This window comes from Rana temporaria, chromosome 2 (assembly GCF_905171775.1).
Source record: "Rana temporaria chromosome 2, aRanTem1.1, whole genome shotgun sequence".
Taxonomy (NCBI): Eukaryota; Metazoa; Chordata; class Amphibia; order Anura; family Ranidae; genus Rana; species Rana temporaria.
Genome location: NC_053490.1, coordinates 93135484 through 93147777, shown reverse-complemented (window position 1 = coordinate 93147777; position 12294 = coordinate 93135484). Strand labels below are relative to the sequence as shown.

Here is a 12294-nt window from a genome sequence, read left to right as displayed (position 1 = left end):
CGCAAACCAAACGCCTATTGCGATTTTTTTTACCAAAAATATGTAGAAGAATACGTATCAGCCTAAACTGAGGAAAAAAATATGTTTTTTTATATATTTTTTTGGGGATATTTATTATAGCAAAAAGTTAAAAATATTGAATTTTTTTCAAATTGTTGCTATTTTTGTTTATAGCGCAAAAAAAAACAAAAAAACACAGAGATGATCAAATACAAAAAGTTCTATTTGTGGGGAAAAAATGACTTAAATTTTGTTTGGGAGCCACGTCGCACGACCGCGCAATTGTCGGTTAAAGCGATGCAGTGCCAAATCGCAAAAAGGGGCCTGGTCCTTTACCTGCATAATGGTCCGTGGTTAAAGGGGTGTTCCACTAATTTTTAATGCTTATTAAAAGTCAGCAGCTACAAAAAGTGTAGCTGCTGGCTTTCAATAAACATACACTCACCTGCTCCACATTCCAGCGACACGCCGGCCGGGGCTCCGCTCCTCTCCGGCCGGCGTCTTCATTCTAATTTCTAAGTGTGGGGACCCGGCTGTGAGAGCTTTCGGCTTCACAGCCGGGCACCCACTGCGCATGCGCGAGCGGCGCCGCGCCATTTGATTGTACAGGCGACCGCCTGGGACCTGTCACGTGTCCCAGGCGATCGCCTACAGGGAGGGGCTGCCAAAAGGCGATTAGACTATTCACCTTTGCAGCCCTTTGGCGGAGGGAGGAAGTGGGACAGGAAGTCTCACTCCTCCTGAAGCCCCCACTCCCCCCCCAAAAAAAACTTACATGCCAAATGTGGCATGTAAGGGGGCGAGGAGTGGATTAAGCGGAAGTTCCACTTTTGGGTGGAACTCCACTTTAAGCCCTCAGAATTTTATATTACTTCTGTGTTATAAATGTATTTGTTTTTTTATGTATACTTATTGACTTGCTTTGGAATTTATTATTTTTTGCTATAAAAAAAATCACTGTCATGTAAGGGGTGTTACCTATTTGTTCATTTTAGCGCTGTACATTATTGTGCACCAAGAGAGAAAAAAATAAAAAAAAAACATTCATGCCGCATTTCTGGTGCAGTTTCTAGCAAAAGCATCTTCCAAAAATAATAATGGTACTGCGATTAAATGGCCATATCCAAGTTTTGGGCGGCATTGGGCAGTTCAATTGAAATCGGACAACTTTTGGTCCATGCGTACAGCAGCTAGCCGGCTTCTGTCAAAGGGGCATGACCAGAAAAGGTCTGCCAATCGGCTCCTGCTGACCAGTGTGTTCTGGCGCTTCAGCCTGCTGGGTGTGTACTAGGTTTAAACACGTAAAATATATACCACAAACAAAAGCTGTAAGTTCAGGTTTGCTATACAGGGCAGAAAAATCTTGACCTGCATCCATGGCGTCACTCCTTGAATAAGTGATCTGCCAATGAGGGGGTGACATTGTGGAAGCCAGCAAGCATGCCTCTGGCATATACAGCGATCCTGTCATTGGTAAGGGTCACTTGTGTGCCATTTAGCAATATCCTACATCAGCCTCTTAATCAGGATTCTTCCAAGGGTTAATGGGGGAGCAATGCGCAATTACTGACTCTCAGATAAGTAACCACTGACAATTTAAGATCGCCGTAATTACCACAAAAGTTAGGCGTATTCTTCTCAGTGACCATCACAGTAATATACAGTGAGCTGTAAATATATGTTTTTTTAAACCGGGGATACACGAGACTGACAAGTTATTTTAAGAAGGCTGAGCTACCTGGATGATGTCTGTACCTCCTGCAATGAGTCTATCTCTGACCATATACTGTACATAACTTTAATTAGTACTTATCAGAAAAAATCCAATGGGCCCATGCAGCCTTCCACCTTTATTATTGTATATGTACATCTATACAGCAGGGATTCCGGTGTAATGACTGAAATTACTGGAAAACTGCAGAGTGTGAGCAGCGGGTGAAAGGGTTGTAGAACAGGATCTCTAATGTGCAATCTAGCATTTGTCATGTCAATCACCCCAGAATGATAACACCATGCCAAACATCTGTACCATCACAAATTGTATCACACAACTGTCTCTTTTGGAATTCCTTCACGCCATACATAAGCAGTTATCTGAGTGTTTTATCCTAAAAATCAAACAACCGAGTGATTAAATCTGCCCACGTACTCTGGACCTCGGTTTTCCAAAGACCAACGTGGGCACTGTCTACATATGCCATGAGACTCCGCTGTGCCATCTGCTAGGATGGGACTAGACCCCTGCCATAGCCAAACTCAGTGCCGAGTGATCGAGCGATGGGCTGGTTGGTGGTCCTATGTGACGGTATGTTGTGATGGGTAATGCTATGATGTTCTGGATAAATGGGCAATGTGCCAGGTGGTGCTACGATGTTCTGAGTGATCTGCCAATGTGCCAGGTGATGCAAAGATGTGCTGAGTGATGGTATGTCGTGCCAGGTGAGGCTACAATGTGCCAGCTGACATTGCAATGTGCTGGGAGGTTTTACAATACTCCGATTGATGCACCATGACCATGTGCAGGATGGGCGATTGGGCAATGCTATGATGTGCTGAATGATGGTATGTTCTTCATAATGAAACAATGTGCTGGTGCTTTTGTGAGGGGGTGACACTACATTATACTGGGTGATTGGGAAATGTGCCAGGTAAGCCTAAGATTTGTTAAGCGATCGGGCTATGTGCTGGGTGGGTGGTATGTTTTGCTGCATGATTTCTTTTTTATTTTTAAGCCGATTTGAACAAGCTGAAGTTAGAAGCCGATTGGCTACCTTGCACAGCTGCACCAGATTATTTACTCTCCGTGTTTTAGTAAATCAATCCGGAATGATGTTCTTGATGATGCTAGTGTGTGTTGGGTGACGCTATGATGTGCCAGGTGAAATGTTTTGAGGGGGGTGATTTAACGGTATGCAGGGTGCCACTATAATAGAGTGCACAGGCTGGTCAGGTGATGGTACAGTGTGCAGGCTGGTGCTGATAGTGTGCACAGGGTGGTCAGGTGCTGGTAGCATGCACAGGGTGGTCGGGTGCTGGTAGCATGCACAGGGTGGTCGGGTGCTGGTAGTGTTTGCTAGGTGAGGGTAGGATGCACAGGGTGGTCGGGTGTGCTGGATGATGGTAGTGTGCACAGGGTGATTGGGCGTTGGTAGTGTTTGCCAGGTGAGGGTAGAATGCACAGGGTGGTCACTGTGCTGGGTGATAATAGAATGTGCAGGGTGGTCGGGTGTTGGTAGCGTGCACAGGGTGTTGGTAGAGTGCACAGGGTGTTGGTAGTCGGGTGTGCTGGATGATGGTAGAATGCACAAGGTGATCGGGTGTTGGTAGTTTTTACTAGGTGAGGGTAGGATGCACAGGGTGGTCGGGTGTGCCGGATGATGGTAGTGTGCACGCGGTGATCGGGTGTTGGTAGTGTGCACGGGATGATCGGGTGTTGGTAGTGTGCACGGGATGCTTGGGTGTTGGTAGTGTGCACGGGGTGATCGGGTGTTGGTAGTGTGCACGGGTGTTGGTAGTGTGCACGGGGTGATCGGGTGTTGGTAGTGTGCACGGGGTGATCGGGTGTTGGTAGTGTGCACGGGGTGATCGGGTGTTGGTAGTGTGCACGGGTGATGTTAGTGTGTGCTGGGTGTTGGTAGTGTGTGCTGGGTGCTCAGGTGTGGGTAGTGTGCACAGGGTGGTCGGGTGATGTTAGTGTGTGCTGGGTGTTGGTAATGTGTGCTGGGTGTGGGTAGTGTGCACAGGGTGGTCGGGTGCTGGTAGAATGCACAGGGTGGTCGGGTGTTAGTAGAGTGTTGTGGGTGTTCGGGCGATGTGTTGGGACCCGTGTGGTAGCACAGAGAAGAGCTGAGGGTAATTCATCTCTCAGCCCCGGTGGGGTCCCCTCAGCCCCCCGTCCCTCCTCTCACTCACCATTAAAACTTTGGCAGCGCTCTCCAGCTGGGCGATCACTTCACTCGCACCCAGCGCCGCCATCATGGGCTCTGTTCAATGACGCGCCACGCGGTGCAGTGTGGGATAAAGCGGGGAGCCGAGCCAATGGCGGCCCTGGGGGAGGGGAGGGAGCCGGGCTCCGAGTCGCCAGAAGTTTGGCGAAGGGGAGTAGCCGGTCCCGGGGATAAGAGGAGCCCGCCGGTGTCACACACGCATCTCAGGGACATGACTGTAGAAAGTGTTGGTGTCACCGAGTTGTAGGAGGACATGTTGTGTATGAGGAGAGCTCAGCATCACTCTGACCGGCCATGGAGGTATGAGGGAAATTGTATCCGGATGTGTCACCTCATTATTTCCAATGGTCAGCACAAGGACACAGAAAACAATTGTTTACACCACAGCAAAGCGTCACCTGAAAATGCCAATAATGTACCTCACCGCAAAACGCTGGTGGTGCGGAGCCCCCAGTATGGACTTTGTTGTATGGTGGCACTGACCCGGCTTGGACCAATCTTAATATACTGTTGTATGGTGGCACTGACCCGGCTTGGACCAATCTTAATATACATATTTTTTCCCAAACTCTGCAGTGCAGTGTGCATGTTTGAAACAAAATACAGTGTGCAATGGAAAAGTGAGTGCACAGAAAGTGTGCAGGGTGTACGCATGGACCTCCAAAGAGAAAGGACCCCTCCCCGATCTCCTGGGCCTCATGACTCCGGACTGAGGGGGATTCCTGGTCCACCCAACCGAAACCAGACAGACCTCAATCCTCAGGGGACCTGCCAAGTCAATGTCCACCCAAGTACTACGTGGCGCTCCCCCAATGGGAGACCCTGGCCATAAGTCTACATGACCTCCACCCACTTTTGCTGTGCAAAAATAAATCGTGAAATGCTAAGAGTGCCAAAGTTCTACAATGTGACGGGCCTTCCGGGCAGTATGAAGATTCACTAAGTCTCAGCCAAAAGGCCCAGGAGGCACAGCGCATTGCTCCAAAGTGAACTTTTCTGGCACTGCCTGAACTGCGACTCCATATTTACAAAAATGTGAGGGGTGTACTCACTTTTGTGAGATACTTAAATGTGTATACAGTGCCCCTCAAAATTTTCCACATTTTGTCATTTTACAACCAAAAATCATAAATGTATTTTCTTGGGATTTTATGTGATGGACCAACACAAAGTGGCACATAATTGGGAAGTGGAAGGAAAATGACAAATGGTTTGACGTTTTTTTTTTTTTTTTTTTACAAATAAATATGTGAAAAGTGTGGCATGCATTTGTATTCAGCCCCCTTTACTCTGATACCTTTAACTAAAATATAGTAGAACCAATTGCCCTCAAAAGTCTCCTAATTGTTAAATAGAGTCCACTTGTGTGTAATTTAATCTCCGTATAAATACAACAGTTTTTTGAAGCCCTCCGAGGTTTGTTAGAGGACCTTAGTGAACAAACTGCATCATAAAGGCCATTGAACACACCGGATAGGCCAGGGAAAAAGTTGTTGAGAAGTTTAATGCAGCGTTGGGTTAAAAAAAATATCCCAAGCTTTGAACATCTCACGGAGCACTGTTCAATCCATCATCTGAAAATGGAAAGAGTATGGCACAACTGCAAACCTACCAAGACATGGCTGTCCACCTAAACTGATAGGCCGGGCAAGGAGAGCATTAATCAGAGAAGCAGCCAAGAGGCCCATGGTAACTCTAGAGGAGCTGCAGAGACCCACAGCTCAGGTGGGAGAATCTGTCTGCAGGATAACTATAAAGCCCCTTTCACACTGGGGCGGGAGGCGCGGTGGCGGTATAATGCCGCTAAAAATAGCAGCGCTATACCGTTGGAATTGCTGCGGGATTCGGCTGCTAGTGGTGCGGAATTAACCCCCGCTAGCGGCCGTAAAAGGGTTAATACCGCCCGCAATGCACCTCTGCACAGGGGTATTGCAGCGGTTTCCCATTGTTTTAAATGGGAAGGAGCGGTATACATACCGCTCCTCTCACCGCTCCAAAGATCCTTGCAGGAGATTTTTTTCTCTCCTGCCAGCGAATCGCCTCAGTGTGAAAGCCCTCTGGCTTTCACATTGAGTATGCTGGGCAGGAGTTTTTCAGGCGGTATAGCGGCGCTATTTTTAGCGCTATAATGCCTGAAATACTCCTCAGTGTGAAAGGGGCCTTAGTCGTGCACTCCGCAAATCTGGCCTTTATGGAAGAATGGCAAGAAGAAAGCAAAGCTCCCAACTGTCCCTGATTTCGAGGGACTGTCCCTGATTTGGAGCAATGTCCCTCCATTCTCCTCATTTTGGTCTGATCTATATAGTTGTATATAAAATACACTTTTAATCTACGAAAAAGTGTTTTCAAGCCCAGAATCTGATTTGTAAATTCCAAAAGCCATTATAAAGGACATTGTAAAGCACTTGTGGGTTAAACCAATCTTGTTTTTTGTACAATTCTCCTTGCCAGTGGCCATGGCAGAGGGTATGTCCTATGCCTGCATACTTTTGCTGACAGGTGTCCCTCATTCTCATCTCAAAAAGTTGGGAGGTATGAGAAAGTCATTGTTGAAAGAAAGCCATAAGAAGTCTCCTTTGCAGTTTGCGGGGAGCCATGTGGGGGACACAGCAAACTTGTGGAAGAAGTTGCTCTGGTCAGATGAGACCAAAATTTTACCTTTTGGCCTAAAAGCAAAACACTATTTATGGCGGAAAACTAACAATGCACATTACCCTGAACACACCATCCCCACCGTGAAACATGGTGGTGGCAGCATAATGTTTTGGGGATGCTTTTCTTCAGCAGGGATAGGGAGGCTGATCAGAGTTGATGGGAAGATGGATGGAGCCAAATACAGGACAATCTTAGAAGAAAAAATGTCACTCTCTAGATGTGCTAAGCTGGTAGAGACGTTCCCAAAAAGACTTGCAGCTGTAATTGCAGCGAAAGTTGGTTCTACAAAGTATGACTCGGGGGCTGAATACAAATGCATGCCACACTTTTCACATATTTATTTGTAAAACATTTTGAAAACCATGCATCATATTTCTTCCACTTTTAAACCACTTCAATACAGGGCACTTATACTCCCTTTCTGCCCAGACTAATTTTCAGCTTTCAGTGCCCTCACACTTTGTATGACACTTACTCAGTCATGCTACACTGTACCCAAACAACATTTTTATAATTTTTTTTCACACAAATGGAACTTTCTATTGGTGGTATTAAATCACCACTGAGTTTTTTATTTTTTGCGATATAAGTAGAAAAAGAGCGAAAATTTTGAAAAAAAAACAACAACTTTTTGCAAATAAGTAATTTTTGTTCATAAATATGGGCCAAAATGTATACTGCTACATATCTTTGGTAAAAATAACCCAAATTTGTGTATAGTATTTGGTCTGTGTGAGACCTGGTTCACATTTATGCAACTTCATGGAGTGCGACATGCGATTTCCAAGTCGCACCCCATGCATCTCAATGGAAATGTGCTAACTGGAGCGACACAAGACACTGGCAATTTGGGTTTTTGTATTCATTTTTTGCAATTTCAGGTAGATTTAACATCCGTAGAAATGTTAAAATCGCAGTACTGTGTATATCTGCACAGGCTTTTTTTTGTGATGGTCATTGCAGCTCCCCTCCCCCTAGCAGGTGTTTCAGTGAGGAGTTAGGAGCAGGAAGTTTTTTTTTTCCCTGCTAAGCTGAACTGTAACCTTAATCTGAACTATAACCCTAAACCTAAGCTGAAGTGTAACCCTAAACTGAACTATAACCCTAAGCTGAACTCTAATGCCGCGTACACACGCTCGGAATTTCTGACAAAAAATGTTCGATGGAAGCTTGTTGTCTGAAATTCCAACCGTGTGTAGGCGCCATCGGACATTTTCTGTCGTAATTTCCGACAACAAAAATTTGAGAGCTGATTCTCAAATTTTCCGACAACAAAATCCGTTCTCGTAAATTCCGATCGTGTGTAGACAATTTCAACGCACAAAATTCCATGCATGTTCTGAATCAAGTACGAGACTGAAGCGCTCGGTCTGGTAAACCTAGCGTTCGTAATGGAGATAGCACATTCGTCACACTGTAACGGACTGAAAAACACGAGGCTGAAAAGCGTCTCTCAACTTCTACTAACACGACTGGTTTCGAACTTCCCTTTAATAGTGCCGTTGTACATGACCACGTTCTTGGCGTTCGGAATTTCCGACAACATTTTTGTAACTGTGTGTATGCAAGACAAGTTTGAGCCAATATCCGTCGGAAAAAAATCCATGGTTTTGTTGTCGGATTGTCCGATCGTCTGTAGCGGCATAACACTTAGTCTGCTTGGAAAGTGGGGCACCTGTAGCATGTATATAACACGCTGTTCATAAAAAATTCCATTTAATCTGAATTTAAAAAGACTCGGTTCACATTTTAATTGTCTTGCAGGTTCACTTGCCTCTTTAAAAATGAACGTGCAAAATGGCGTGCCCCCAAATCACCTTGTGCCCATGTTGATAGGGACAAGGGCCTCTTCTTAACAACCTTGGGATGTGGTTGTTGAGGTCTTCGAGCAGGGGGCTTATCGGAATCTGGAAGCCATCGTTAATAAGTGGGCCCTTCATATCTCGCCCCCCATGCGAATGGGTATCGGGTACATTGTAAAGGAGGGTTTCAGATTCCGATAAACCCCCCTGCCCGCAGACCCCATCCCCCATGTTGAGGGCATGTGGCCTGTTATGGTTCAGGAGGGGGGGTCACTTGCTCATCCCCTCCCCTTTCCTGACCTGTAGGCTGCATGTTTGGATAAGGGTCTGGTATGGACTGGGGGTTGACCACCAAGCCTTTTTTTGGCCTAATTTTGGTGTGGTGTTCCCCTTAAAATCCTTACCAGACCCGAAGGGCCTGGTATGGACTGAGGGGGGGGGGATGCTTTTTGTTTTGTTTTTTTTACTTGTAAATATTCTGGTGCTGGCAATTGGAACCGCGAGTCATTTTAAATGTGATTTGTTTTTAGAAATGTCGCTCTTGCTGTAGCATGTTTTATGTATGCTACAGATGCGCCCCTTTACAGATTAACACATTAACCCCCCCCCCCCAGGCACTAGATATAAAGTATTTATTCATTTTTATTCTGACACTTTAAGCATAATTGAAATCACTGCTCCTGAGTAAATTATTGTATTTAATGGTTTGTTTTTAGCCACTTAAGCCCCGGACCAAAATACAGCTAAAGGAGCAGGCCCCTTTTTGCAAATCGGCACTGCGTCGCTTTAACTGACAATTGCGCGGTCGTGCGACGTGACTCCCAAACAAAATTGGCGTCCTTTTTTTCCCACAAATAGAGCTTTCTTTTGGTGGTATTTGATCACCTCTGGGGTTTTTATTTTTTGCGCTATAAACAAAAATAGAGCGACAATTTTGAAAAAAATGCAATATTTTTTACTTTTTGCTATAATAAATATCCCCCAAAAAGATATAAAAAAAAAGTTTTTTCCCTCAGTTTAGGCCGATACGTATTTTTCTACCTATTTTTGGTAAAAAAAAACGTTTACCGGTTGGTTTGCGCAAAATTTATAGCGTTTACCAAATAGGGGATAGTTTTATTGCATTTTTATTAATTTTTTTTTTTTACTACTAATGGCGGCGATTTTTTTCGTGACTGCGACATTATGGCGGACACTTCGGACAATTTCGATACATTTTTGGGACCATTGTCATTTTCACAGCAAAAAATGCATTTAACCACTTCCCTACTGCGTCATTGTGAAATGACGGCGGCAGGAACCCCTCCTCGATCCAGGAGGACGTCATGTGACGTCCTGGGATTTGCGGGTGGATATCTGAATGATGCCTGCAGCTAGAGGCATCATTCAGATATCCTTCTCTCCTGCCGGCGATTCTGCACAACGTAAGAACGATCATAGCGGCGATTCCGCCGCTAGATCGTTCTTACAGGCGGCGGGAGGGGACATCCCCCCCCTCCCGCCGCCATCCGGTGCTTCTCCGGGCTCTCCCGTGCCATCGGGGGCCCGGAGAACGAATCGTCCGGCGCTGGCAGGAAGCATAGAGATGACTGGTGACCAGATGGTCACCAGTCATCTCTATGACTGTCGGAGGACCCGGGCGCGATGTGATGACGTCACGCCCGGGTCCCCGTAAGTAAACAAAGCCGCAATTGCGGCTGCTAAGCAACAGCAAGCATGAGATCGGTGAATTTTTTTTCACCGATCTCATGCTTTCCAGCCTGGAGGAGAGATGTGGGGTCTTATTGACCCCGCATCTCTCCATAAAGAGTACCTGTCACACACATTCCTATTACAAGGGATGTTTACATTCCTTGTAATAGGAATAAAAGTTATAATAAAAAAAATAAAATAAAAAAAAGAAATAAATATGTAAAAAAATAAATAAATAAAAAATATTTTTTTTTAACGCCCCTGTCCCCAGTAGCTCGCGCGCAGAAGCGAACGCACACGCAAGTCCCGCCGACATATGTAAACGCTGTTTAAACCACATATGTGAGGTATCGCCGAGTGCGTTAGAGTGCCAGCAACAATTCTAGCACTAGATCTCCTCTGTAAATCTAAACCGGTAACCTGTAAAAAATTTCAAAGCGTTGCCTATGGAGATTTTTAAGTACTGAAGTTTGGCGCAATTCCATGAGTGTGCGCAATTTTAAAGCGTGACATGTTAGGTATCTATTTACTCGGTGTAACATCATATTTCATATTTTACAAAAAAATTGGGCTAACTTTACTGTTTTGTTATTTTTTTAATTCATGAATCAATTTTTTTCCAAAAAAAAGGCGTTTGAAAAATTATTGCGCAAATAGCGTGCAAGATAAAACGTTTCAATGACCATCGTTTTATTCCCTAGGGTGTCTGCTAAAAAAACATATATAATGTTTGGGGGTTCTGCGTAATTTTCTAGCAAAAAAATTATGATTTGTACATGTAGGAAAGAAGTGCCAGAATAGGCCTGGTATGGATGGGTGTATAACTGCCCTGTATGGAAGTGGTTAAAATGCATTGTTTACTGTGGAAATGACCGTTGCAGTTTGGGAGTTAACCACAGGGGACGCTGATGGGGTTATGTGTGACCTGAAGTGTGTTTACAACTGTAGGGGGTGTGGCTGTAGGTGTGACGTCATCGATTGTGTCCCCCTATAAGAGGGATCACACGATCGATGACGCCACCACAGTGAAGAACGGAAGCTGTGTTTACATACAGCTCTCCCCGTTCTTCAGGTCCGGCGACCGATCGTGGGACTCCAGCGGCGATCGGGTCCCGTGGTCACGGAGCTTCGGACCGAGTTGCGGGAGCGCGCTCGTGACCCCATGTATATCGTCGTGCAGCGGTCATTAAGTGGTAATAATACATGTACCCAGACCCCCATAACCCTTTTATGGCCAATTACTTGCATATACAGGTGAAACTAGAAAAATTTGAATATTGTGCAAAAGTTCATTTATTTCACTAATGCAATTTAAAAGGTGAAACTAATATATGAATTACATGCAAAGCAAGATAGTTCAAGCTGTGATTTGTCATAATTGTGAGGCGATTTAGTTGGCATTTGTAGCGCTATACAAGTTACTCACTCACTCACTTACAGTTTATGAAAACCCCAAATCCACAATCTCAGAAAATTTGAATATTACATGCAATCAGTAAAACAAGGATTGAACAATATCAGACCTCTGAAAAGTATAAGCATGCATATGTACTCAGTACTTGGTTTGGGCCCCTTTTGCAGCAATTACTGCCTCAATGCAGCGTGACATGGAAGCTATCAGCCTTTGGCACTGCTGGGGTGTTATGGAAGACCAGGATGCTTCAATAGCGCCTTTCAGCTTTTCTGCATTGTTCGGGCTCAAGTCTCTCATCTTTCTCTTGGCATTGCCCATAGATTCTCTATGGGGTTCAGGTCAGGCGAGTTTGCTGGCCAATCAAGCACAGTAATCCCACGGTCATTGAACCAGGTTTTGGTGCTTTTGGCAGTGTGGGCAGGTGCCAAGTCCTGCTGGAAAATAAAGTCAGCATCCACACAGAGCTCGTCTACAGAAGGAAGCATGAAGTGCTCCAAAATCTCCTGGTAGACGGCTGCGTTGACTCTGGACTTAATGAAGCACAGTGAACCAACACCAGCAGATGACATGGCTCCCCAAATCAACACAGACTGGAAACTTCACACTGGACTTCAAGCATCTTGCAGTGTGTGCCTCCCCATTCTTCCTCCATACTCTGGGTCCTTGGTTTCCAAATGAGATGCAAAATTTGCTCTCATCAGAAAAGAGGACTTTGGACCACTGAGCCCCAGACCAGGTGTGTTTTTTTTTAGCCCAGGTAAGATGCTTCTGAGGTTGTTTGTTG

At 45.2% G+C, this 12294-nt stretch overlaps 1 protein-coding gene across 2 annotated transcripts in view; it reads right to left on the bottom strand.

Annotated features, from left to right (window-relative positions):
- Nucleotides 1-3999, bottom strand: part of XPO4 (exportin 4) — a 170534-nt gene extending 166535 nt beyond the window's left edge. For both annotated transcript variants that reach the window (XM_040340532.1, XM_040340533.1), the window contains exon 1: nt 3913-3999. In XM_040340532.1, coding sequence (XP_040196466.1) covers nt 3913-3978 — 66 coding nt within the window. In that variant the 5' untranslated portion in view covers nt 3979-3999. The remainder of the gene's footprint in view (nt 1-3912) is intronic.
- Nucleotides 4000-12294: the final 8295 nt, after the last annotated feature.